Source organism: Takifugu flavidus, chromosome 7, assembly GCF_003711565.1.
Source record: "Takifugu flavidus isolate HTHZ2018 chromosome 7, ASM371156v2, whole genome shotgun sequence".
Lineage (NCBI taxonomy): Eukaryota > Metazoa > Chordata > Actinopteri > Tetraodontiformes > Tetraodontidae > Takifugu > Takifugu flavidus.
The window spans coordinates 7,941,081-7,967,191 of NC_079526.1; the positions used below are offsets into that span (position 1 = coordinate 7,941,081).

Here is a 26,111-nt window from a genome sequence, read left to right on the forward strand (position 1 = left end):
TTAATGATGACGTCACTTGTTATTTCTCCTTAATTACTTCCCTAGTGAATAAATTGTAATCTTTATTACTTGCATTGGTCTGTGCGGAGGAGGTTCCTCTTTGGATGGAGGTGACAACGGTTCCACCCCTGTCCTGCATGTTTGTGACCTGGGTGAAGAGCTTCCACCCGGCAGGTGGAGCTTCGGGAAACGACGGGAGAAAATGGAAAACTCTGAAACACAAATCGCCCGAAAGGTCCCAAGTCCCCTTGCATTTTGGCAGACAACTGTTCACGTGCTTAACGGGTTCGAGAAGGAGGGCGGTGAGCTTTAGCCCCGCCCCCTCGCAGGTGTCCACAGGTGAGTCAGCGCCCGAGTCATTTTCTCACAGACGAGGTGATTAAACGCAAGTTGGCTTTGGAAAGTCTTCACAGAAATCCGGTATATGATTTATTTTTATTATTTTTTTAAAAACATTTCTTCTAAATAATAAATCTAAGTACTTGAGAAATCTGCCGCGAACGCAAACGGTTCTGAGAACTTTTCCCCCGGTTTTTGGCTCTTTTTCAGTGAGCTGCGGGACTGATGATGGACCTGAGTCCGGCGGTTCAAGAGCAGCTCCGATCGTCCTTCAGCACCGGCGCGATCCCAGACTGGTTCCACGGGATCATTACCAGGAAGTAAGTGCCACAGGTCCGCCACCTCCAGCGGAGTCAGACGCAGAAGAATGCACAGGCGCGCGCTCTCGCGATCGCGCTGGGATCAGGACCGTGTCTGTGCACGCACGGGTCCTGTCTGAAAGCGGTTGTTATGTCTTTGTGGTTCATGTTTAGGATGCGTGGGTTCTCCGCCCGGTCGATGGAGGCTGATGGAGGCTGATGGCAGAACCTGGGTTTCCTGCCGGTCTCCACGCGCTCTGAATCCAGACTCATCAGTTCTATTTTCAGTACCTGTATGTAAATGTTGTTGCAGGGCTGCAGAGGAACTGCTGGCGCCCAGGCCTCGCGGCTGCTTCCTCATCAGAGTCAGCGAGAGCAGGCCCGGTTACACGCTCTCCTACCGGTACGTGACCAGAAATGTGTCGCTGTCACGGCCCCAAAACCATCACTCTCATCACGCCCCCTCTCCTTCCTCCCTCTCTCCTCACTCTCTCCTCCTCCCTCCTTCTTCCCTCCTTCCTCTCTCCTCCTCCCTCCGTCCTCTTCCTCTCCTTCTGCTCTCCTCCCTCCCTCCTTCCTTCCCCTCTCCTCCCTCCCTCCTTCCCCTCTCCTTCCTCCCTCCTTCCCCTCTCCTTCCTCCTCCTCCCTCCTCCTTCCCCTCTCCTCCCTCCCTCCTTCCTCCCTCCTTCCCCTCTCCTTCATCCCTCTCTCCTCCTCCTCCTTCCTCCTCTCCTTCATCCCTCTCCCCTCTCCTCCCTCCCTCCTTCCTCCCTCCTCCTCCCTCCTCCTTCCTCTCCTCCTCCCTCCTTCCTCTCTCCTCCCTCCTTCCTCCCTCCTTCCCCTCTCCTCCTCCCTCCTTCCTCCTCCTCTCCTTCCTCTCCTCCTCCTCCTCTCCTTCCTCCCTCTCTCCTTCCTCTCCTCCTCCCTCCCTCCTTCCCCTCTCCTTCCTCCTCCTCTCCTTCATCCCTCTCCTCCCTCCCTCCTTCATCCCTCTCTCCTTCCTCTCCTCCTCCCTCCTCCTCCTCTCCTTCCTCCCTCCCTCCTTCCTCCCTCTCCCCTCTCCTCCCTCCCTCCTTCCTCCTCCTCTCCTTCCTCTCCTCCTCCCTCCTTCCTTCCTCTCTCCCCTCTCCTCCTCCTCCTCCCTCCCTCCTTCATCCCTCCCTCCTTCCCCTCTCCTCCTCCCTCCTCCCTCCTTCCTCCCTCCCTCCTCCCTCCTTCATCCCTCTCTCCTTCCTCTCCTCCTCCCTCCTTCCTCCCTCCTCCCCTCTCCTCCCTCCCTCCTTCCTCCTCCCTCCCTCCCTCCTCCCCTCTCCTCCCTCCCTCCTTCCTCCTCTCCTTCCTCCCTCCCTCCCTCCTTCCTCCTCTCCTTCCCCACCAGAGCTGAGGACCGCTGCAAGCATTTCATGATCGACGTGATGGAGGACGGCTGTTTCATCATAGTGGGGGAGAAGAGGCGCCACCAGTTCCTGCAGGATCTGGTGGACTTTCATCGCCACACCCCCATCGCACCGTCCACCGAAGTGCTGACCCTCGCCTGTAGAAAGGTGCGATGACGCTCTCAGACTTATACCTGCGACTGAGTCGTCTTCACGGTCCAACCTTCCCCCCCCTCTCTATAGAAGGATGACAGCACCCACTACGCAGAGCTTCTGTTTCCCCAAAGACATCAGAGGAACGCGATTTTGCCACCCAACAGCTCCCTGCTTCCCAGTACGAGTGGTCCAGTCCCTCCTGAGGAAGTCCGACCAGCCCTCCCCTGTCGACCAAACATCCCCAGGAACCCTGAGGTCCAGGACCCAACCAGCTCTCATCCAGACACCGTAATGTGACCCAGATTTGTAGATGGTTGGTCAACCATGTTGCAATTAGGTGTGTTTATTAATTAATGTGTTTTTGATTCCCAGCCGGTGCCCAAGCCCAGGAATAGATATTTTGCTGACAATCTTCAGGCCTCCAGTTTTCCTAAACTCCCTGTTCAGAACTTTGTCCCTCAGGCGAAGCAGAACATCTCTCTGCCACCCAGTCCCTCCGTACCCACAGATCTGAGCTTCACCAGTGCCTATAAGAACCTGGCAGCCAAGCACTCAGCTGTCTCCAACCTAAAGATCCTGAATAAGATATTTCCAACTGAAAAGTTCATGGCCACAGAGAACAAGGTGGTGAAAGAGGAGGAGACCCTCAAAGGTCCAGATGCAGGATTACCTGATGAATACCGACCGCCTCCACCCTTTGCTCCTGGATACTGAGCCTGGGTCAGCAGCACTGCTGCTATAGTAACGCAGAGGCAGAACTAAACGGTCAGAGTTTACAGTGGTTCACCAATATTCACGTGCACGGACAAAACAAAGCTGATCCAAATTCAGCAGGACCTTTAATTCCTCCAGTGATTTCTGGGTCTGTCTGGGGTTTCTTCCTGGTCTTCACCCCTCCAGAGAGAATGGGGCCTCAGAGTTGGGGGTGCAGCTACAAACCACCCCAGCATGAAAGTCAAGAGCAAGCAGACCACATCATCTGGTTTATTTCTAATGATCTCTTTATTGATCTAATAGAATCAAAATAAAAGATTATGAAACATATCAAATTAAGGAGCTACAAAGACACCATTGTAGCTCCTTTTTTAACATTTACAGAACCCTTTTGGTGTCTTAAAGTGTTTAAACAGAAGTAAGGGAGAACCCACATGCTGTTGTAGTCTGGTGCTTTTTATGCTAATACAAATGTAACTTTATTATAGACCAGAGGGCAAATGATTCAATGTAGTTATTTTCACATGTTTATAGAAATGTCTTTTGAAAGCATTGCATAAATCAGTTATTTCTCAAAATAAAAGCACTTTGTTTCTTCCTGCAACTTCCCTTTTGTCCAATCCTGAAGTAGAAACTAAACAAATTGATAAGGCCTTTACAGGTTGGTGGAGCTCATTTAACTTTAATTAGAAAATAAATATGTTAATGTCACAGAAATCAATCACCAATGATTCCTTTTAAGGAAAACGTTGCACGCGGAAGAGAAACCTCTCACGAGCAGTTTAATTTGTAGCACATGATATTCTAAAACCAGCAGGCGACGGCAAACCGTTAGGCACCGCCCCTCTCGGCTACGCTGAGTAGCAAATCGGGCATGACCTGATTAGAAAGTGACGTCACCAGTGAAGCAATTGGTTCCCAGTCAGAAATGATCCCACTCCCGATGTTGCTCATGGAGTGATCTAGGAAGTTGTCGATTGTTGGTCTCGATTCTAAGGACAAACGAACCAACAAACGAAAAAAAAAAACCTACCAACTTTTATCCACTTCTCCCCGTTGTGAGCGGACGCCATGGCGCACACTCCGGGACAGCCCGTCTCTGCTGTGGTGGTAAGTTTAGGACCAATTTCATCGATTTGCCATCAGTAGACTCCATTGTTCGGGTTCTGGCACAAAGTTAAGCCGAAACAACACACAACCTTTAATAAACCGACGATAAACCCCTTGATGGTGTTAGCTAGCTTTATTAACTTTCCAGGTTCTGTCCAGCTGAAGTTTACGCGTTGTGAGCAGCTAGCCTTCGATGATTAGCAAAGCTACGCGTAAACTAGTAATTTACCAGGGAAATGAAGCACTGACTTTCTAAAGAATCGCCAGACATTAAGTTGCCCTTTAACACTCCAAAGATGTGTCGTTAAAGACTTAACCAACTTCTCTCTGTGCATGGGCGTCACCGCCCTGAGGAATGAGATTTGACCCATGTTCACGCGCCTTGCGCGTTCATGTATAGCTACATTCAGTTGTTTTAACTTGAATTATGGGCTGGATTAACTTGCCATTTACTCTTTCTACCACGCACCATTTATTTGCAAGGAATATTAACAGAACTGGAGGGTCAGTGACATGATCGTGGCAGCCCAGCCTGGACGTCTGGTCGGTGGTTCCAGCGCCCACAGACGGTCCTTGTGTGGAGACACTTGTGTCACGATTGTCTGGTCAGTCAGGCTGCAGCTGCTTCTCGCTGTGTTGGAGACCATTGAAGTGTCTGTTCCAGTGGCTTCAGTTTCCAGGGATCAGTCTCTGAAGTCCAGCAGCTGTTGGGCGTGAAAATGGCCATTTCCTGTTTTGCACACTGATGTTTGGCTGGACGTGGTTAATAAACCCCTGGAGTTGCTTCACTGACGTTTATCTGACACAGATGTAGGATCTGTGGTCAGAAATGTATATGAACAATAACATGTTTCTATGAATAATGTTTGGGTTTGGGTTTTCTGACCAGCACGTTGAAATTGTCAAAGTTTTATGGTCAGATAATTGTATTGTTCTTATATTTCCCCCCTGCATAGCAAAGAATTGAAATTAAAAAGTTGCGGCAGGGAGATCATTTGATCCTGGGCTTCAGCATTGGAGGGGGGATCGACCAGGATCCTTCTCAGAACCCCTTCTCTCAGAACAAGTCAGACAAAGTGAGTGTGCTTCCATCCGCTTCTGACCAGCCCTTAACGCTTGATAACACTAAAGACAATGCTCTTTTCTGTCGTGTGTGTGCGTGTGTGTGTGTGTGTGTGTGTGTGTGTGTGTGTTAAAGGGCATCTATGTGACCAGGGTATCGCCCAAGGGTCCCGCAGATGAGGCCGGATTAAAGGAGGGTGACAAAATAATGCAGGTGTGTAGTGACGTTTGCCCACACGGTGGCGCCAGTAGCGTTCGTCAGTGCTGTTCAACCTTCATAAATCTCATCATGTTGGTGCTGACGGCAGTGAGACAAAGCTTGTAACACCAGAACTGTTCTGCCCTCACAGGTGAACGGCTGGGATATGACCATGGTGACCCACGACCAGGCCCGTAAAAAACTAACAAAAAAGAGCGAGGACGTGGTGAGGCTGCTGGTCACCAGAAGGTCGTTGGAGGAAGTTGTCAAGCAGTCGATGGGCCCGTGGCACAAATAAAAGCTACAACCACGTAACGACGCCATAATTACGGACTTTACCATACGCTGAACACTCTAGAGGCGGCACACACAGACGACGGTGGCCTTCGATGGGAGAGTGATCACATTCACATGTGGGGACGTTCTTTTTAGTGAAGTCACGCGAGATGGTAGCTGCTCTTTTTACACACACACACTCATACACACCTTCAGATGCCAAAGCCCCAGCCAGAACCATAAAGTAACTAAAATAACAGTGCATTAATATCTGATGTCATTTCTGATAATGGTACAGTCGTACTCTACAGCAGAAGAGTAGGTGCTTTATGCCGTTTTTATGCATACTGCTGTCAGAAATTCCTTTTTATACCTCTTTTATTTTGATGTTTTGTCAAATGTTTCCTCGCACATCTGTGTCTAGCCAGAGAAAAGTGATCCGGTTCAGTTGGGATCTGACCCCACTGGAAAACAGCGCTGCTCCGACTGGTTTTACACATTCCCTCATGTTTGTAGGCAAGGATTTCCAAAGAAGCTCCTTCTGGCATTCCAATGGGATCTTTTTTTTCCCCCCAACATGGGGAGTAACTGTTTTTGATGCTGTTCAAGATTTTCAATCAATGTTTTTGTTCATTATTACCACTAAACCAGCATGTATATTAAACACCTGATGGGAGACCTTCTGAATTATTATAATGCTGTTTTATTTACGTGATTCACACATTTACACCATGTTGCCACAAAGCCGAAACCTCCCTTAGCGTTAGCTTCCAGGTGGTTTCGGTGACTGACGTTCGCTAACAGGTTAGCTGCTACTGCTTTTAAAAACAAAAAGTAGTGAAACTTGAGCGAAAAACAAAAACGCTAAGAGAGTTTAACGTCAAATATAAAGTTATTTGATTCACCAACATGTGTTTAGTTTTATTAGAATTCCCCATTTACAGATCAGTGATAAAGTGTTTCACCTCAGTTCTAGCATCAATAAACAGTAAAGTTTCACCTCATCGGTGTATTAAGATCACATGTGTGTAAACTTTTTCCTTCAGGCCAGAATACAACAGTAACAACAGACCCGATGGGCGAGGGTGGGTTCAGGGTAAAAACAGCAGTATCTCCTCTTTGGTAAATAATTGATGAGTGCACTGTACATACGTGTGTGTGTGTGTGTGTGTGTGTGTGTGTGTGTGTGTTTAAGAGGGAAGTGTGCTTCATTCCACTTGCCTGAACACTGTAATGCTATGAAAGCGTGTTGTGAGGCTGTAAAGTGCTCAACAGCTCAGCAAATGACCAAGACCCACTGTCAAGCTGTCCTCCCCACAGCATCCCAGGTTGCTAGGCAACTAATGGGTAACTGTAAGTAGGGAGACTAACCACTGAACTTTATTACAGGAGCCTCTCCATGCTGGAGTGGAATCACCGACATTTCATTATTATGTTGTCTTGATCGTGATGCATTTAGTTTTGCTGGAGCATAATTTGCGATGTATTGTCTGATGGGGGGGTCAGCACTGAGGTGAGGTGTTCCTCTCCAGCTTGTGTTAGGTCCACTGTAATATTAAAGCTACCTGGGCTCTGATCTAATCTGTGCCCACATTTCTGAGCTCTTGTAGTGACCCTACAAACTCCATTGGAGCTCTCAAACTCCACTTTCCCCCTCTCCCACCTCCCACAGCTCGGGACCATCCGACACCCTCCTTGTGTAAGTGTCTGGGTTCCTCTGCTCTTCACTGCGCTGGAGTATCACCTCATATTCCTGGAGCCACCTGTAGGATATTCCTAACCCATAATCCTTTTCCACGAAGCTTCCCTGCCCACTCCAGACCCCCCTAGAACTGGTTTAGAGATTCTCTGCACTCAGACCAGGAGCCTCCTTCACACCCCAGAAGGTGCCTGGACGTGAATAACTGAATCTCGGCCCCGCTGATGGGACCCCTCCATGGTCTTGAGGAGCTCCTCTGGTCTCATTCAGCAGCACCTCGAGAACACTTGATCCTAAAGAAGCTCCAGCCTCACTGCAGGTATTCCTTGACTTTCCCATCCTGGACCAGGTTCCTCACGGTGGAGACAAATTTGTCACCATCCAACCGAGATGCACAGTAATTGAATTCCCCCACGCTAAAATAAATCATAATAGATAAACTTCCCTCACTGCAGGCGGGTGGATAATTATACTGTGGATCATACATGATCCTCGTCCTCCCACGTTCTGTGGGATAATTGTGTTGCCATGGCGATGCAATCTGCTGTTATCACGTTAGTCTTACACCAGATTGGAACCAGAGGGGGGTCTTCATCTCACATCCATCTGCAGGTTTAGGTGCAGTGAAGTGGTCTGTGGTTCCTGACAGCAAAAGCCGCGCGGTGATGCTAATTTCCATCAATGAATGGTCAGAAAATCCTTTTTTACAGCAGTTATTTCTCTACAGCGAGTCCCAGACCCCTTCCTCCCTGCTGCCCGTTCCCTTCGGCCTGTGATAGAGCATCATGAGAGCTTTGCTACGTGCAGGACTAAAGGGGCAGCTGGGCAGCTGGATGCCAACTGGTTACAGGTTCAGGAATTCCCCAGAGTTTCTCCCAGCAGATGCAAACCCAGAATTGATGTAATCATCACCATGAAGAACCGCCAAGTGATTATTTTCTCACCCTCATGTCGCTTTAATTCTGGCCTCGCTTCTCTGGAGGTGCAGCAGCTGGTTTGTCATTTATTTCTTCCCTAAAGGATCTTGAACCTCCCCTCCTCCTCCCGCAGACCTCCCAGTAACTCCTCTCTGCTTGTGGCACTGAGCAAGAGTGCACGCCACTTGGTAGTCAAGGGACAGCGAGCAGGAAGAGGGGAGCTTCTGTGTGTGGGCAACGTTAGGTTCAGTCTCAGCTGCGTGGTGGAGAGAGGAGCATCCGCGGGAGGAGCGTCTTGGACACGCGAAGCTCTGTAAGGACTCATTTTTCTACTTTATAATTGATGAAAACTCTTTTTGGGGTTTTTAGCACATTAACCTGACAGAATGTGACGCTTTATTTCCTGTTCTTGCAGCATCTTCGGGGACGATGAACAGTCAAGAAGGACCTTCCTCCTCATGACGGTGTGACTGAAAGACCCAAACAGGGTATTTGACCGACACGCAGCAGCAAACGCACGCTTCTGGCCTCAGTACTGACTCCACTGGGGATGGTTTGTCCCAGAGTTGAGAGCCGGCGGCCAATTGAAGGGATATTTTGGCAGTTTGATGTTGTGATTTATGCTGGACGGAGAGACATCCAGAGGTTTACACATCTGCTCTCCTCAATACGTCCACACTGTTTTCTATGTCACCTGTTACCTGCCTCTTTGATTGGACAGTGATCTCAACTTTTCTTGTTTGGTTTTAACATCAATGCAATTGATTTAGTTCTGTACTTAGTTCAGTTGCTATGGTTACATAGCAATCCTCGCTCCTCTGTGTACATGAGAGATCGTGGACACCAACGTGGTGCTCAGAGGGATCACACAAGTGGTTACGGAGTGTATTTACACCCTCTTCCACTTGGTACCTCAAGAGGACAGCCCAAACCCAGAATTTTAGAGAAAAATGTTTCTTTTATTCCTTTTTCTGAACGCTGTATCCCTTTCGGGGTCACGGGGGGGGTGGTAGGAGGGGGTGTCTATCAGAGCAGAACTTCGGAAATTACTGAAAAAAGAAGAACCGAAACGTCACACGAGCGTATGTTTTCACTCAACAAATCAACTCTTCTTCCCTGGTGTGTCCTGGCTGATAACCAGTCCCAAACCGAATCAGTGCATTCCAGTTCCTACTCAACATGGATCATCAAAATAGCCCCATTTATTTCACTGCCTTTCGTTACCAGTTCCATGCAAGACCTGCACTGGAGCTGATTATGAGCGGAGATCCCCCCACCGGCAACGTTCCTCTCCTAGACGAGGACTCTGCGAAGTACCCTGGAAACTTCCGGAGGCAGATGAGCGGAGGCAAAGAGATGGAGAGAGCGGCCTTTATCAGTCAGCACAGCGTCAAAGGTTTCCTCCAGAGGAACCTGTTTGTTCTGTTGACCATCTCCGCCGTGGCTCTGGGTGAGGGACACTGTTTGATGCTCAAGGTTAAATTCATTTGACTCGGTGTGTGCGTGTGCACGTGCTGTGCAGGCGTAATCCTGGGCTTCGCCACACGGCCTGGAAAACTGTCCCCGAGGGAGATCAAGTATTTGACGTTCCCTGGAGAGCTGCTCATGAGGATGCTGCAGATGCTGGTGCTGCCTCTCATCATCTCCAGTCTGGTCACAGGTCGACAAACAGGAAACAGGAAACGCCAAAACACCTCAAAGCCAGCTGACAGACGAGTAACCCTCTCTCAGGTATATCCGCCTTGGACAACAAAGCCTCGGGGAAGATGGGGACGCGCGCGGTCATCTACTACATGCTGACCACCCTGATCGCCGTGTTCATCGGTATCTGCATTGTGACCATCATCAAGCCAGGAAAAGGCAGCAGGGACACTCCCGCCGGCGATGAGAGAAACATAGAACCGGTTCCTGGATCTCATCCGGTAACACCGCTGAAACTGGAAGTGTTTGCTGGTCTGGTAACTAACGGTCAACAGTGTCTAGTTTTAATGCTAAGCTAACGTAGCTGCTGTCAAAACTAAAATGGCATGAGCGTGTCAAAAAGTCCAAGAGCCAGGAGTTTAGTTGTGTTGAGTTACCTGAGGAGTTTGAACCTCTGCAGGGTTTAATTTGAGCTAATTTTTGCTTTAATCCTTTCGGTATTCCAGGAATATGATTCCCCGCAATCTGGTGGAGGCGTGTTTCAAACAGGTGGGAGGTTCCCCTCAGTCAGCCATCATCCAGATGATTTCAGAACGATCTTATTTCCTTGCTTCTCTTGCAGTATAAAACAGCGTACAAAAAGACGGTGCCCACGAGGAACGGGACCATCGCCCTGAATCTCACGGACTCTCTGAACCTGACAGAATCCAAGCAGAACCTCAGCAGGACGCCACACGCCACACAGGTGGGGGCGGGACTCTGGAGGACAAAGGAGAGTGATTTCAGAATGGCTTTCTCACAAATCACTGTTCTTCTGTAGGAGACAGCGGAGGAGCTCCTCCCGGTGCCCAGCTCCTCTGCTGGGGTGAACGCTCTGGGATTGGTGGTCTTCTCCATGTGCCTCGGCCTGGTCATCGGCAACATGAGGCAGCGGGGGCAGGCCCTGCAGGACTTCTTTGACTGCTTGTACGAGGCCATCATGAGGATGGTGGCCGTCATCATCTGGTCAGTGAAGCTTGAGTTTATCTGTTCCATGCTGTTTCTGCCCCTCGTGCCCTCCTGACAGACCTTCACCTCACCTCTCAGGTACACTCCAGTGGGCATCTTGTTCCTGATCGCAGGGAGGATCTTAGAAATGAAGAACTGGGCAGAGATGGGCAGCCAGTTGGGGATGTACACCCTTTCCGTCATGGTGGGCCTCATCATCCACAGCCTAGTCGTCCTGCCGCTGCTCTTCTTCATGGTAACCAAGAAGAATCCCTACAACTTCATAGGTGGACTGCTGCAGGCCCTCATCACAGCTCTGGGAACATCATCCAGGTCCTCCTCTGCCTTAGATTAGGCCATTTTCTGACATTATGAAACAGACCAATGACTTTCCGCTTCCTCGGCCTACAGCTCCTCCACCCTCCCCATCACTTTCCGCTGTCTGGAGGAGAACATCGGTGTGGATAAGCAAGTGACGCGCTTCGTGCTGCCTGTGGGCGCCACCGTCAACATGGCCGGCACCGCCCTCTACGAGGTGGTGGCAGCCATCTTTATTGCTCAAGTCAATGACATGGAACTGAACTGTGGCCATATTCTGACCATCAGGTAACCCCCCCCCTCTGGATGTTGTGGCCCAAGAAACAAGGGTGAAAAATGCATTAGTAGACTTTTCACTGCTGATTTTGCTTCTTCCTGGGAACTTCCTGCATGAATGTTCAAAAGAACACTTTAGGCATCAGAAAAGATGATTGACATGTTTTCAAAAAGAAAAAGAAAACTCCCTTTGTGCTGTTCATTTCTTCCTCTTCATAAATCCCCACCACCACCACCACCACCCACACAGTATCACGGCAACTGCTGCCAGCATCGGTGCAGCAGGCATCCCTCAGGCTGGCCTGGTTACCATGGTGATCGTATTGGCATCGGTGGGACTGCCCGTGGAGGACATAGGGCTGATCATTGGTGTGGATTGGTTGCTGTGAGTTCCTACTAAATGTCAGCTTGATGGGGATTGGGTCTGTGTGCGGCCCTGCCGGCCTAAATGTCACCGTGACTCCTCAGAGAGCTTCACAGGTCCCACCGTCACATAGGTCATCGATGCATAATGCAGAGTGGCTCGTTTAAAAAGTGGGGGTGCAAATGTTTCTGTTGCGGTCACGTCAGCCAAAATCATTGCCAGCGCAGCTCTGCTGTGCATCGTTGTTTTCTGTCACGTCTCTCCGGTCTCTGCAGGGACCGGTTGCGCACCGCCACCAACGTGCTGGGCGACTCGATCGGCGCCGGCATCGTGGGGCACCTTTCCCGCCAGGAGCTGCAGACTCAGGAATGTGACCCGGAGAGCTCCGTGATCGAAGAGGAGGAAAAGTCCTACCATCTGATCCACCTGGAGAACGACGAGGTCAGCTACCAAAGCAGCGAGACCACCATGTGAAGACGAGAGCTTTCTGTTCCCAAACGGCGCTTCAGTCTTGGAGTTCTAGACGAATTACAGGGAATCAAAGAGCCCAGCTGTGGGAATGCTCCAGAGCTGGCTGATATTCCCCCTTCTCATTTTCTGTCTCAGACATCATTGCAGTACAAATCTATTGCCAACGAATATATTCAAACCTTGCTTCGCCAACAGGATCTAGGTTCTGTTGGGTCTCTTGCAGGATCGTTTAAATGTTGTGCTCATGAGGAGGAGCCCATTGAAAGCCTTTATAAAGAGTTCAAACTGTGATGATCTGAAATTCAATAGATGACAATTTGGTTCTGAATTCGGCTACTAGACAACAATATGTGTGTGTGTGTGTGTGTGTGTGTGTGTGTGTGTGTGTGTGTGTGTGTGTGTGTGTGGGTGCGCGTGCGTGTGCGTGTGTGTGTGTGTGTGTGTGTGTGTGTGTGTGTGTGTGCGTGTGTGTGTGTGTGTGTGAAGAAAGTTTTTCAAAAGAAAGCTGCTTCTACTGTTCTTACAAGTTTGACTTTAGCTTCGATGTGACTTCATGGAGAGTCTCAGCATTCGGAGAACCAGGTATGACAAATGTGACGAATAAACAGCTCAGGACTTGAGACGTGTTCCTGATTCTTGTGTTTGTGGCTACCCCTGGTGGAGGATATCCTGCTTCATTGGAGACGTGTGGGTCACAGTTCAGACTGGAAATGCACGCCTTAGTTTATTATAGTAGCAGTAATCATAAAAATAAAACATATCAGTGACTACGTGTCATCTCATCTCGTGATCATCAGGATTATTTCTTTATATCCCTTTACTGTAAATGTCTCATTTAAACGCAAATGCACAAACACACATACATATCTTTGTTTTCCTTGCTTTTTGGGGACTTTCATCGATATAATACATAACCCAGCTCCCTACCTTAATCCCAAATATCCCAATTTGCCCCTACCCTTAACCTAAACCTGATTCTGATCTGAACCTTAAAACCTTAAAAAGTTTCAATCCTCTAACAGTCCTTTTAAGTTGTGGGGACCAGTTTAAATGACCCCACATTGCTGCAAAATGAGTATTTTGGTACTCAATATGTAGCAAATAAAAGGACATACACAATACACAGACAATTCTAATGACTTTTTTCAGGTTATTTTATAAAACTGTTTACTTGATATACATGATACATGATACTGCATTTACCTACAAATCACTACTGGTGTGTTCTCACACACAGCCGAGCCCTCCGAGGTTCAACATCCTGGCCACATGATGAATGGAATCATAAATACTTTGGCATAGTTCGATGATGCACTGAGACGCTCAACTGTACACGAACGGAGACATTTGTTCACCAAGGGACGTGGTCACGTCCAGGTGGAACCCCTCCCAGGTTCTCCCTGGAGTTCGCCCGTCTAACAGTCGGAAACATCAGGTCAAATCCTGTATCGTCTATGTACGTGAGTGAAGGTATATAAGTCACGAAAAAGCTTCGTGTTGATACACATGAATCTGTATGATTAATATCACTGCACTCGCTTATCACTTGTTTACACCTTTTTTCTGCTAAGTTCACGAGTAGTAATATAGCAGAAGGAGACACTTTTAGGCAAATAACAGTATGAGCCATTATTTTAAAAAAAACAATACATTATATCTTACAAGGAAAAAACTCCTCTGTGGAGGCTGATGAATGTCTAAAGCCATTAAAAGATGTATTGCTGCCAAAGTCTGGTCCCAGAGAGACGGATCATGTAGATAAAGACACGGGATGACTGGAAAAATCAGCTAGCTTCACCACGCGGAGGTGACGAGTTGCTGGAAGTTTACTTGGCCTGTGAAGAATAGAAAGACGTTTGGGAATGACGGCAAGACAAGCTGACAAAATAAATACAGCTCAGTTGTGAGCAACTTACTTATGACTACTGGATATTTAAAACAGTCCATCACTCCAAATTAAGAACTTCCCAGTTGTGCTTTTTGTCCTGACGGTGATAAATAAACAAGGATTCAGGATTAAACCTCAACATTTTTGAGGTGACGATCGTGTGTTCTCTTCATGCTTCTGGACAGTCATCACAATATGCTGTACAGTCCATGTACAGCATAACTTTAACTTTCTTCAAACTATGTAAAATCTGCTGCCCTGACTCTGGTTGAAACAAACAGAGGTCGAAGGTCACGGGACTAACTTGAGGGATCATCTAAAGGAAAGCTGTTTTGGTACAGCTCGGGTTCAAGGATGAACTGAGGACATGTTGGGCTCAGGGATTTTAAAAATTTGGCCTAAATGCCAGCATTGACTCAAGGTCAAAGCTGGAGGTCGTGGTGATCTTAAATCATGCAAATAAATGATCTCAGATTGAGTTTTTATTCCATTTCATTCTGGTTTTTAATTATTATTTTAAACAACATGCTGACTCTGGGGCAATGCCATTTGATTTTAAGTTATAAATAAGTAAAAAAAAAACAATCATTTATCTCTGTCATGGCCATGTGTTTTGTGCCCCCCCGTTAGGGGGGGTGTGGTGGATCGGCGTTACACCTGCAGCTGGTTGTCAATCAACGCTCTTCAGAAGCTGCTGCCTTCTGCTCACCAGCGTCGGACCGTTTCCTCTGCTTTGTGGTAAATGCAGGTCAGTGTCTCGTGACTTGTACCTTCGCGTAACTTTCTCTGTTTTCTCACACCTCTTCCTTGGTCGCCACCGCTCATTCAGAGGGGCGACCTGCACTTCACGCACCTCACTGTTCACCAGGCAGTGCACTGCAACCTTAGTTCGGTTAAAGCCTTGTTGAAACGCTGTCAGCTGTGTGCTCATGGGTCCAGCCTGAGCTGCGTACTTAACAATCTACCATTTACACAACCATGAAAAACACTCGTGCCTCCATCTTCACCCACCACTGTAGTCTGCAAATTACATTTCTTTTATCCTCCTGACAGCTACTCAGCCAGCGTATTATCATTTGTTCCTTGTTAATCATAGATCATAGATTCTCTCTGACCTCGGTCATGACAGGGAGGTTGTCGTACGGCTGCAGCCACATGGTTCGGTGGGCCTTGGTTCTCTGCCTCTGCAGGAGCTTTCTCAGCAGCCTCTTTACCTTCCGGTCTCTGGGGTCTGCACATTTCACCGCCTTCTTTGTGTAAAGACTGTTGAGGTGGCACAATTACAATACAGGAACAGAAAGAGGGGAGAGAAAGGAGGAACAATCCTAAATTTTAATCTGATGAAAGCAAAGATCTGGCAATTCAGCAGTAGAATGGAGAGCTACAAACATGTCTGCCAGGTGTATTAAAAAAAAAGAAAAGGCCAAGCTGTGATCAATCGTCAGAGCTTTTGGATGCACTCAAACAGAGGAGATCAAAAGAAGGCATGTAATGACCACAAAAGAACTGTTTTTGTTAACTGGACCACAAGAAGAATCCGCCTTCTTAGTTCTCCCGCTACATCAAACTTGTCTGATCTGCTGGAAACAATAGGTGTCTCCATGCAGATGAGTTTACTTAACTAAGCCCTCCTGTGCTGACTGTGTGGCTGTGGCAGAGCTCAGCTGGCTCAGGTTTTTAGATGGCTTGATGATCCCACGTATTTCTCTTTTCACTTGTCTGGCAATCACCGCGCCTCGCTCACTCGCCACAACAAGTCCTGGAAGGATAACAGTGTGTGGTGTCTCTGCCCTCCTCTAACAAGAAGCATATTTTCCGTGCCTACAGATTGCTCCGTGCTTTTTAGCTCCAGGAGCGGATAGTTGGAATACTTGCATGATGGCTTGTATACTGCAGTCGGGCCCCTCCGTCTGCACTTCAAACCGCAGCACATCTTTGGTACGCACCTTACCCTGGGAGTACAACATGCAGCACTGGACATCCTTCTGCATCTGCACACCTTTACCTTGGAGAGGACAGAGAAACAAGAGGTGAATTTATCTTTGAGGGGAAGGAGAGGTATCCTGGTGTAAGCTTTTCCAGGGAGAATGTGTGCCTGTCCTCTAGTTTTACACACACACACACACACACACACACACACACACACACACACACACACACACACACACACACACACACACAGAAGAATGTCTTAGGAATTACAATGGCATCCCATTGCACTGCAAAACATAATACCATGGCAGGGTACAGAGAAAGTGAGACAAGCAAGGTGTGTGTGTGTGTGTGTGTGTGTGTGTGTGTGTGTGTGTGTGTGTGTGTGTGTGTGTGTGTGTGTGTGTGTGTGTGTGTGTGTGTGTGTGTGTGGAGGGTGTGACAAGATGCCTTTTCATCCACACTAAATGTGTCAATAAAGTGTGATGGCAGCAGCAGTGGAGCTCTATGGTTCCAGATGGTTTGCAGCCAGTCCTCAGGTGCACATCAGCACACTTCCTGTGCTTCCAGCACAAAGATCCAAGCGACAGCATCACGCAGAACGAGCCCTGACGCCGTCTCCAGGGCTGATGCTTGCCCTGCTCCTGTGTTTACATCCGTCTCTCCCTCTCTGTTGCCGCTGTCCCTCCTCTCTCCTTGTCATCGACATCGCTCTCTTTGCTACACTGTCCACCTGCAGGGAAACTGTGCAACACACACACACGCACACGCGCGCATGCACACGCACATGCAGTTAGTGTGGTTGTGTCCTACCTTCCACAGATGCCAGGAGAATAACAGTCAGAGAGATAACAGTCAACATCTGCAGCATGACCATGATGAGGCTGGCAGAGAGGAGGATAATCTACTGTCACCTCCTTCTATGGCTGCCTCTCTTATATTAACTCCCTCCCTCTCTTCATACCTCCCTGCCCACCTCTCACTCACTCACTTCCACCACCTCGTTTTCTATCGTACCGTCTTTTCCCTCCCACCCTCTGTTTATCCACTTTTAGTCCTTCTCACGCTCAGCCGAGTTCTCTCCCTCATCCTGGTTTTCTTTCACGCTCCTCTCACCTCTCACTCGTTCCTCTGTGCGTGTCAAAGCTTGATATCTCCTCCTTTGTTGTATCTCTTCATTTGTCTCCACCAGAACTGAAACAGACTTAATGACGAAGCTTTCTTTTTTGTCGAATCTTTATTTGAGCCTCATCGGTTCTGATCCATATTTAATGAATTAAGCCTGGGTAATTAACGGAAGGATGTAACGTCTGGGTCTCTGACATACACATGGATCCTTCAGTTTTGTTCTCTATAATATTACACATAAAAGGTCAGATTTGTTGTTGAAATGTATTTAAAACTAAACTGTCTGTAAAACCAGGCTTTTATTAAGAATGACCTGGACACTTGGCAGACCTCAGCCTAATGAGAGAAACCAGATCAGAATCCCCAAAGATGTTCACTTTTATAGCCTGATTTTCTTTTCTTTTTTAAGCATTTCCCTCCCAACTTTGCAGGCCTTTGTCACATATTTCTACAGTGGCCACAATTTGAGGAATGTCCTTTCTTTATCTTGGAATTTGGCAAATATTCCAGCAGGGTTTGTTCACTGGCGTCATGTCAAAAATGCTTCCTCTTTGTTTTTAAACTGGTCAAATTGATTTTCATTCAAACCTTGCGGTGCTGTTTGTCCGAAGCAGTTTCCAGTTATACATGTCATAATTTATCTTTAAACAATTTTGACATTCCTTTGTTTATCCCATTTATTCAATTTACAGAAGAAATGGAATTTAAAACAGATCCCTGCTTATTATATTTTTACTCCATCAATTTTTCTTTGCTTTGTTCTTTCAGTGATTTGGCTCAAGCTAATGCACCGATGTCACCACGTAGATGTAATAAATGTGGTCAATAAAGTGATTCAGATTCTTGAAAAACATGTCTTTAGAGCCACTCCCTGTCTGCCTCACAAAACCTACAAAGAATTATTTCCAAAAATCACAAGAGAACGACGGAGCCTCGATGTAGACTGGAGACGTCTCAACCAAAATCCGGTCAGAGGCTCTGAGACACAAGCAACCGTTTCATGTTCAGGAGGATTTCCTGTAAAATAAATTTGTAAATGAATTAAATGCTGAATCGTTGATTTCAGGTCACACAATGTTCCACAGCATTCTTAATCAGGACAGGTCGCCAGTCCATCACAGGACACACAAGTCGCTCACACACTCACACTTAGGAGCATGTTGGAGTCTGTGGTCGACCTGTTGAGGATGTTTGTGGACTGTAGGATGGAAAATAGAGGAAAATCAGAGGAGAACATGTAACTCCTGTATAGGCCCGAGCCTGGACTCAGGCCCAGGTTCCTCTTCCTGGGAGACAATTGTGGTATCTGCTGCACCAATAAGACGGAGGTTCCTTCCCACCTCCTAAAATAACACCAGGTGCTACTTTGGGCTTCACACAACCGGTTCAATAGAATAACCTCTAGCGTGAGTTTTCTTTCTAAGTTCTTTGCTGAATTGCAGCCATTCAAATCATTCAGCAGAGTTTGGACTTTGGTTTGGCCACTAGGTGTAACTCAGTCAGATCAAACTCTTTACTTGGGACCAATTGCATATTTAAGGCTGTCAATTTGAGTGTAATGGTAAAATCAGCTATTTTCAGGAATATTCACTTATTATATTCACAGCATATTAATAGTAGGCCGACCGTTAATGGTGGTCTCGCCCGTGATATCCAGACGGCTGGAAATAAAATGTTCAGAGCAGAAAGTTGCTTTGTTGATTTGTTTGAGCGCCACACAGTGAACATCTCCCCATATAGTTCATGGCTGAAAATTAAGAGAGAAGTTGACAAGTTCCCTTTATGATCTACATCACAATAGTTCTCTTGATTTGTGGCCTGGGCATGTTTTTAAGGGCTGTTTACGAGCTGGTTTAGTGATAAATGCCTGTAGAGCTCAAAAGAATTAAAAGAAATCTGCATAAACCTAGGAATGAAATGTGGCATTTCTTGGGGCTGCATTTAATCCTGTTCTGCTACAGTTAATGTTGGATTTTGGGGAAAAACATTTGAGTTATTTCTTTTGGATGAACATCAAAGTTAGGCTTTTATAGCTGGTGGTTAAGATAGCTGAAAAAGCCTTCGCTATCATTTCCATTCTGATTTATATGCTGGAAAAAGCCTGTAGCCATTTAGCTGCAAAAAGAACAAAGAAGAATGATTTCATTTTTACATGACTTGCTAACTGTCTCACTAAAACCTCTCGGGTGGTTCTGTGGAATGATCTTGGAGTAATTTTGAAAGGAAAATTGCTGTATTTTTATGAGGCATGGCTAAATAAAAACACAAATTTTAGGCTACAAATAAAACCAATACATCACACCTCATTAACCTAAATGCTTTGAACATGTTGCACACCAGGAAGAAGGCAGATCTAACAGCACATCATGCCTGCCCGGCAGGAAACACGGCTTCACACACTAATGTGGGAAATGCTACTGACGCAGCTCACGAGGATCAAATAATACGGGCCCGCCCAGGTTCCTGTGGTGGCACCGACCCGAACCCTGGACAAATTATCGATGTAATCAGACAGAGAGCCAACAGTCCTCTGCGGGCATACTGTACAATCCAGGCCATTAATGTGAAAATATGCAGTCATTATGGGATGAACTTTGGACAAAACAGCGTGTGTGTGTGTGTGTGTGTGTGTGTGTGTGTGTGTGTATGCAGGGTGGAGTTAACTGTTCAAGAAACCAGCTTGGAATGTCAGCTGCAATAACATACCTTCCACATGACTACAGGCTGCGAACCAGAAACGTTTTCATAACTTTTCAGTAATTAAAATCTCCTTTTTTCTTGTGCGAACTGACAAATTCATGTGCGGGCAATCAAAAAGTACAAGAACCAAACTGAAAGAAAATGGAATGAATGTCTAAGAGGTGTGAAGGAAAGATCCTTTGGATGTGACAGGGAAAGGGAACTGGTCCCAACATGCAACATGAATTTAAGTAAATTAGGAAGTATTAGCATCTTTTTTCTGTGACTCCTCCTCCTGGTTATGGGGGGAGCTGCTGCCTATCCCAACTGTATCATCTGGGGCCTGCAAGAGAGGGGCGTAACCTGTCGAGTGGGTGGACCGTGTCACCCCTGTGTCATGCCCAGTGAACAGGCTTCTTAAAGGGATATGAGCCCAAATGGGCAGCTGTGCCAACATTAATGTTGTGCTGACATTTCTTTATTCTCAGAAACCTTTGTTGTCCATTCATTTTACATGAGATGTAAATTTCCTCTCAATGACAACAGCAGTAAAATCATCCTTCAGTACTCATCACAACTGTTAGGTATTGGTGACAGCAGTTTCCTTCTGAATGAAGCCTTATTGCATGTGCATGTAAAGTTATTATATCAGTCAGTAATGGTTGTGCTGTCACATATTCTTACATCCACCATTTTATTAGTGTTTCTTTCTGCTTTAGCCAACCAACGTCTCTTCCCTCCTGTAAAACTGGCAAACCTTCTTCCATGTCTGAGGAAATAGATGGAACACATGCTAACAAATGTCCATCAATTGTACATTTTAAATCCATAGCAGAGAATTTTTTTAAATTTTATTTTATTTGAGAAACAGGCTTTGGAAAGGGCAAAAGAAAAAAGCAGCCCTGCCCTTGCTGTTGAGACTAAGATATATTTTCATTTAAAATCAGATAAAGAAAGAACAAACAAACAAGTCTTGGCCTCTGTTTGCCCAATAACGTTTAATATTGTGGAGACAAAGACATAGATTACTTTCTTAGTGCATCGCCCCGGGTAATAATACAAATATGTGTAGCAATTGAGAAAGTCTGTTACATTTATTAAATGGAATCTGCTGGCTCTTACAGTACGATCTGCCATTGCTTTTCTCTGGATTTTTGAGATCTTGTGTTTATGTATCGCTTTTGCTTTTGGGCTCATTTAACATCTCACGGGGTTCGACGTGATTTATACAGGTGCACGCCACGCCCCCTTGCGCAGGCCGCCCACGCCCCTCTCTACAGGCTGCAGGCAGACCCCAATTACTCGTTTATCCCGGGATTCTACTCGGTAAGAAGAGGAAATACACGCTGCAATGAGACAACACGTAGTTATTTTATTCTCATATAACTGCCCTTAAATGTCTTAATTAGTGTATAAATGGCTCCACCAGTGTCACCTTTAAGTTGCTGAGCTGAATTAAGTAGGATCCCACTTCCTGGTACGCACCTGGCTGTAATTCTACCTTCTTTTAATTGTGGCTGTACCAAACATGAATCCAGTCTTTTGTGCTCAGACAAAGAATGGCTGAATGGCTGGCAGCACAAGGCTCCACGATTTCATTTAAGATTTCCTCACTGGAATGTCTTTATTAACAGTGGAAATAAAATGATGTCCAATACCTCGACATGTGATTATATTTTATTAGAAATGAGCCCTCCGTGCTCCTCTGTGCCAGCCGGGCATTCCTCAGCAGGGAGTTGACTGGTGCGCTCCTGGAAGCAAACATCCGTGCTTCTCACCGCTCTGTTTCATTACCCTACGAAACTTTAAACCCAGAAAATCATCTTAAACACACCAGAGACATTTATTTTGAAAGTCCCCCTAGCAAAAAGCTGCAGGGCTCTTGACTGGGCCTGAAGTATGAAAGCAGGAGCTTTGGATGTGTTTAACTGACACTGCCAGGAAGAACAACACACGTCTCTGGTCCAATACAGTAAATTCCTGGTGATACAAACCTCTGTGATCTTCTCAGCTTCCAAACAAAATCACTGGCTTTATTTTACTGCTTCCACGTCCAAGAAAGATAAAGGTTTATTACTGATCTGAGACATCATGTAAAAATAAGCGTGACAATTAAATAAAATATGGAATTACAGTTCACACGGGCAAAAGATGGTCATTGGTGCTGTTGTTTAGTCTTTTATAATTGCCACAGTCAGATATTCATGGAGGTTTTGAATGTCCCGTCACCCCGACAAACCTCCTGCAATTAGTGTAAAAAGCTGGGATGTTGCTTCATGACAGCAGTTGTTTGGCTGCTTTTCCAAGATTATTCAGCTCCGTCAGAAATGCATTTAATTCTCCGATAAGAGCAAAGAGATCCGCCTGGACCTCTCCTGAAGCTTCTTCCTTGGGTGTTTTCAGTCCGTCCTAGCAGGTTGTGAACATTAAAAGCTGTTGAAGTCAGAAACATTGCAGCGCTCCCGTTTCCTCTGTGTCAGCTTCTAAAATGGTCGGCTTAAACAAAAACTGCCATGAGATAGGAGGGAACACTCCCGATATGAATAAGAGGCCAGCAGTGGAACCACAAAGATCAGGGATTTTTCACCCCTTGAAATGGCTGATTTCAGCCGCTGCTGGTAGAGATGCAGCTCCTGCATTTGATATGTGAATAAGACAAAAGAAAGACTGTAGCTAAATGGACAGATGATGCAACATAGCACCCTATAGACTGGGCACATACATCAGATGTGTGGAAACAGCTAGAGGAAGCCGAAACAGTAACAGTAGTATTAAAAAAGCTCATTTCAAGGGCACTTTAGATTTAAAGACATTAATGGGTCACAGGAAAAACTGTTTTGTTTAAAGCCTCAGACTGCTCAGCTTCAGGGGAACTCCAACAGGAAGCATCTGTAGGCAGCAGGAATTCATCATCATCATTTACTGTCTTTCCTTTTGTCATAACTTTGTTATACTTGGAGAAAATGTTCCAGGCTGCAGCTCTTGTCATCGACTGCAGATGAAGGAGAATGTGGTCTGGCGCTACATCCTGGCAGTGGTCACAGTGTTGCTGCCCGTCTGGCGGCCTCTTTAAACCGCTTTCACTTTTGACCCTTCTCTCTGGCGGATTTGGAATACCATTCAGGATGCTCAAAGTCTGGGATGGGATGGATTCTTTGGCAAACCTCATGGCAGCGATGGACCAGTGTGGGATGACGTGTGCTCGGTCCATGAAGAAAGCGCAACCAGAAGTTGAGGATATTGAGAACATGAGTCATGGAGACGGGAAATCTGAGGCTGGGATGACATTCTGGCTTCGCCCAAACAAGATGGTCATACAGATAATCTGCCAGCAGCAGAGGAAGTGGAAGAACTCTCACATCCTCGCTGACATCGAGTGGTGGATTCAGAACCTGAAGATGGAAAGATGAAGACCTTCGTCCTCAGCTGAGGTTGGAGAGATGTCCATGTCCAGGACTACCTGGTGACCAGCACGTCTCTAATTAACAGCAACCTTCTGGGACCATGAATGATCAACTTGATTAGTAACATGTGCTTCAGAGCTACATACGTCTTTAGGAGGAAGACACAAGTTCATAACAGTTCTCAGAGGAACAGGAAACGAGCGACCAACTCCCAGCTGAATTAAACATTTCAACATAAGTTACACCAGTTTTGCTCACTTTAAAATTTCACTTTCATTTGGCAAATCCATTCCAACTGTTCTTTTTAATGGCTGGTAACCCTAAAATCTCAACCGGGTCAGGACCCTGGACAGCTCCCTCACGCCCGACGCCGAGTTTAATGTGGCCTAACTGAGGTGGGGGTGCTAAGGAGAGTGCAGGGATACGTTCCGCTGTGTTCTGGTTCTGCCTGAATCTCCCTTTAGAAGCATCTGATCACATTTATTGCTACTTCAGTTGCGCAGACGGTCTTTCAACCTTCTTATTTGCAGGTCACATAAATGCCACTTAAAAATGAACTTGCAGCTTGGAGCATCTCAGGATCGTGTTTAAAACAGGTTCAGCAGAAGAGCTGGGCAGGACTTTCCAAAAGATGATAAATGGAAACAAACACATTAAATATATCATTATACTCTAAAGTGGGAACAAACAAGGAAATATATATTCAAATAAGTCTTGAATCAAAGCCATCTAATTTGAAAAAAATAACTTATACTTAATCTAAACCCAAGTTCACTTTAATAATTCAGTCCAATAAAGTTAGACAATTCCGTGCTTATAAGAAATTTATTGCATTGTGCAGTAATATCTCACAAATATTTACACATTTACACCTTTCTATTCCAGTCAATTAAGTATGAAAATCCAACACTGTAGAAAAGCTCTTACAAATTCAAGAGAATGACTTAAAAAAAAGGTTATTGTCACAAATTGTGTCCTTGGTTGCTGATATCCAACATTCTCTGTCCCAGAAGGAAAATTTAATCTAGTGTCCCTACAAAAGAAGAATAAATACACATTTATAAAATCTGTGAACAGGTCAATATATCATACAGTTACACTCAGATTCATTTCACTTCAAGTTAGTAATAATTAAAAAAAAAAAAAGATTTCTTTACCTTCGAGAAATGCAAATTCATCTATGGCCTCTATTGCGTTGTCTAAAATGGGGAGAAACCAAAGAAACATCTAAACTCTTTCACAATTCACAGTGGCATTAGCTGTAACCTGCTACATTAAATGTTTCTCATTTATTTCTAATGTTACAGGATAAGAAATAGAAACTATGTCGTTGTCATTTGTGTGTGCTGCCCTCTTGTGGCATCATGACGCCCAGTCGTTCTTCACAAGCATTCCAAACTGCACTTTATATACATATTTACCTAAATCTTTCCTCTGCAAAGTTTTCCTCTTCCCTTGCTGAGCATAAACCAGGGCATCTTTGGCAATCATTTCAACAAATAATTCCTGCAAGAGAGAAAAAAAAATCATTTGTTCACACCTTTCGGAGGTAAAGCCTGATTATCTCAATTATGACTGCAAGTCAGCACATTTAAAATAACATGAATAGGGACATAAATAGGAGAGAGGAAGTGAGAAGGGATAAGAGGAGAAAGAAAAGTGCTGTAAGGAAGAGCTTTTTGAAGGAAGAGGTGGTCGCCCCAGCTCAGACAGAGCTCAGGAGGTCGCTGCACTATCATGGAGCAAAGTGTGAGACTAGTCTGGATCACCATGCCTGTACGGACGGCTCAATGACGCTTTGGACCAGCAGTAGCTTGGGCTCCAATAAGACTGATCAACTCAGAGGGCACTGATCCAGCTGGTACTCTGTAGGTCAGCATAAATGGCTTCAACCCAATGTGGCAGCAACAGGTAGACAGTGGAGCTCTATCTGCCGTGTAGGCCTGCTTTGGTTGGTTGAAAACCAGACACACCGCCGCATTCTGGACCATCTGAAGCAGCTCCACACACACATCGTAATACCCGTTCGAAGGGCATTGCAGGAGTCAGACCCCCATGGCGTGTACCAGCACCTGGGTGGCGTGTTGGGTCCTTTTTCTGATGTTGAATAAGGCAAAGTGGCGAGGCCAGGAAACTGAGGCTACATCAGAAGGTCAGTTGATCATCAGGCATGACTGCTAACATCTCGAGCAGCCTTAGTAGAGACAAGTTTACAATTTTGGTTTCAATGTGATGATGAATAGATCGGTCGGCCAGGAAAACCAGGAACTCAGTTTTACTAAAGTTGAAGGCAGTGACCCAAAAAAACATTTTCCAACATACATCACTGGCATATTTGACATCTTTAACACCATTAACAGGCCATTGAACGAGGGCTAAGTTAGTACTGTAGTGCTGTTGACTATTTTAGCCTTGCTAGGGGTGTTTTACCGTAGCTTTTGCGATAATAAACACGGATTCCTGGCTGGCAAGTGACACGTCCGGATCTGTCTTCATCAGCGCCTTGATGCGGGCCAGCGGGAGTTTTGACAGACGGCTGTGTGATGCGGTGGCTGCGGGGCCTGTGTGCGGCTGCTGACCGCTCTCCTCCTCCGTCTCGGCCCCGCGGTTCTCATCCTCGCTCCCACTCCGGTTAGTATCGAGCTCCGTGGGGTTAACCGATGTCACCAATGTTGTCGCCATTCTCTTTCTTTATACAAAGATGCTAATTTCTAAAATAAACAAAAGAAACACAACTGTTTACCAGCTACATGTCACAAATGACAACATTAGCTGGAGCGATCACGCATGTGCTTCCGGTCTTTCAGGGAGACGCCTGTGCTGATTGGTCGGACGGGCAACAGGAAGTCCCGCCTATTCGTGTCCCGCCAACTATT

The 26,111-nt window shown here is 46.3% G+C and overlaps 4 protein-coding genes, 1 long non-coding RNA gene and 1 pseudogene across 6 annotated transcripts; 4 read left to right on the forward strand and 2 right to left on the reverse strand.

Moving 5' to 3' along the window:
* The first annotated feature begins 148 nt into the window (after positions 1-148).
* On the forward strand, positions 149-3,488 carry hsh2d (hematopoietic SH2 domain containing). Of its 2 annotated transcripts, none has more exons than XM_057039499.1 (6): positions 149-420; positions 554-659; positions 952-1,041; positions 2,017-2,182; positions 2,258-2,458; positions 2,543-3,488. In XM_057039499.1, the coding sequence occupies exons 2-6, from the start codon at positions 565-567 to the stop codon at positions 2,882-2,884; spliced, it is 894 nt and encodes a 297-aa protein (XP_056895479.1). In that variant the 5' UTR covers positions 149-420; positions 554-564; the 3' UTR covers positions 2,885-3,488. The 2 variants fall into 2 exon arrangements, with proteins under 2 accessions (XP_056895479.1, XP_056895478.1); XM_057039498.1 differs by having other exon boundaries at positions 307-420; positions 550-659.
* Positions 3,489-3,762: 274 nt separating this feature from the next.
* On the forward strand, positions 3,763-6,218 carry tax1bp3 (Tax1 (human T-cell leukemia virus type I) binding protein 3). Its single transcript, XM_057039506.1, has 4 exons — positions 3,763-3,994; positions 4,951-5,070; positions 5,193-5,270; positions 5,407-6,218. Exons 1-4 carry the CDS (start codon positions 3,956-3,958, stop codon positions 5,551-5,553), a joined length of 384 nt encoding a protein of 127 aa, XP_056895486.1. The 5' UTR covers positions 3,763-3,955; the 3' UTR covers positions 5,554-6,218.
* A 1,510-nt stretch (positions 6,219-7,728) lies between these two features.
* Positions 7,729-12,294, forward strand: LOC130529359 (excitatory amino acid transporter 1-like; annotated as a pseudogene).
* A 1,046-nt stretch (positions 12,295-13,340) lies between these two features.
* ccl44 (chemokine (C-C motif) ligand 44) lies at positions 13,341-16,994 on the reverse strand. The gene is made up of 5 exons (XM_057039507.1): positions 16,838-16,994; positions 15,968-16,097; positions 15,208-15,355; positions 14,121-14,189; positions 13,341-14,039 (listed from the first exon to the last, which is right to left on the reverse strand). Exons 1-4 carry the CDS (start codon positions 16,899-16,901, stop codon positions 14,151-14,153), a joined length of 381 nt encoding a protein of 126 aa, XP_056895487.1. The 5' UTR covers positions 16,902-16,994; the 3' UTR covers positions 13,341-14,039; positions 14,121-14,150.
* Positions 14,732-18,005, forward strand: LOC130529361 (uncharacterized). The gene is made up of 3 exons (XR_008951564.1): positions 14,732-14,840; positions 15,920-16,122; positions 17,921-18,005. It is a non-coding gene; the product is annotated as an uncharacterized LOC130529361 (long non-coding RNA).
* A 6,036-nt stretch (positions 18,006-24,041) lies between these two features.
* On the reverse strand, positions 24,042-26,051 carry pole4 (polymerase (DNA-directed), epsilon 4, accessory subunit). Its single transcript, XM_057038944.1, has 4 exons — positions 25,666-26,051; positions 24,657-24,741; positions 24,393-24,434; positions 24,042-24,268 (listed from the first exon to the last, which is right to left on the reverse strand). The coding sequence occupies exons 1-4, from the start codon at positions 25,915-25,917 to the stop codon at positions 24,255-24,257; spliced, it is 393 nt and encodes a 130-aa protein (XP_056894924.1). The 5' UTR covers positions 25,918-26,051; the 3' UTR covers positions 24,042-24,254.
* Between the last annotated feature and the right edge of the window lie 60 nt (positions 26,052-26,111).

Excerpts from the sequence above, each read along its gene's own strand:
- tax1bp3 (XM_057039506.1), top strand. The coding sequence starts at position 3,956 with ATGGCGCACACTCCGGGACAGCCCGTCTCTGCTGTGGTG. Across the intron at positions 3,995-4,950 it reads AGCCCGTCTCTGCTGTGGTG|CAAAGAATTGAAATTAAAAA; the intron begins GTAAGTTTAGGA and ends CCCCCTGCATAG. Across the intron at positions 5,271-5,406 it reads AGGGTGACAAAATAATGCAG|GTGAACGGCTGGGATATGAC; the intron begins GTGTGTAGTGAC and ends CTGCCCTCACAG.
- ccl44 (XM_057039507.1), bottom strand. The coding sequence starts at position 16,901 with ATGGTCATGCTGCAGATGTTGACTGTTATCTCTCTGACTGTTATTCTC. Across the intron at positions 16,098-16,837 it reads TCTCCTGGCATCTGTGGAAG|GTAAAGGTGTGCAGATGCAG; the intron begins GTAGGACACAAC and ends GTCCTCTCCAAG. Across the intron at positions 15,356-15,967 it reads TGCAGTATACAAGCCATCAT|TCTTTACACAAAGAAGGCGG; the intron begins GCAAGTATTCCA and ends CCACCTCAACAG.
- pole4 (XM_057038944.1), bottom strand. The coding sequence starts at position 25,917 with ATGGCGACAACATTGGTGACATCGGTTAACCCCACGGAGCTCGATACT. Across the intron at positions 24,742-25,665 it reads TTATTATCGCAAAAGCTACG|GAATTATTTGTTGAAATGAT; the intron begins GTAAAACACCCC and ends TCTCTCTTGCAG. Across the intron at positions 24,435-24,656 it reads TTTGCAGAGGAAAGATTTAG|ACAACGCAATAGAGGCCATA; the intron begins GTAAATATGTAT and ends TCCCCATTTTAG.
- hsh2d (XM_057039499.1), top strand. The coding sequence starts at position 565 with ATGATGGACCTGAGTCCGGCGGTTCAAGAGCAGCTCCGATCGTCCTTC. Across the intron at positions 2,183-2,257 it reads TGACCCTCGCCTGTAGAAAG|AAGGATGACAGCACCCACTA; the intron begins GTGCGATGACGC and ends CCCTCTCTATAG. Across the intron at positions 2,459-2,542 it reads CCAGCTCTCATCCAGACACC|CCGGTGCCCAAGCCCAGGAA; the intron begins GTAATGTGACCC and ends TTTGATTCCCAG.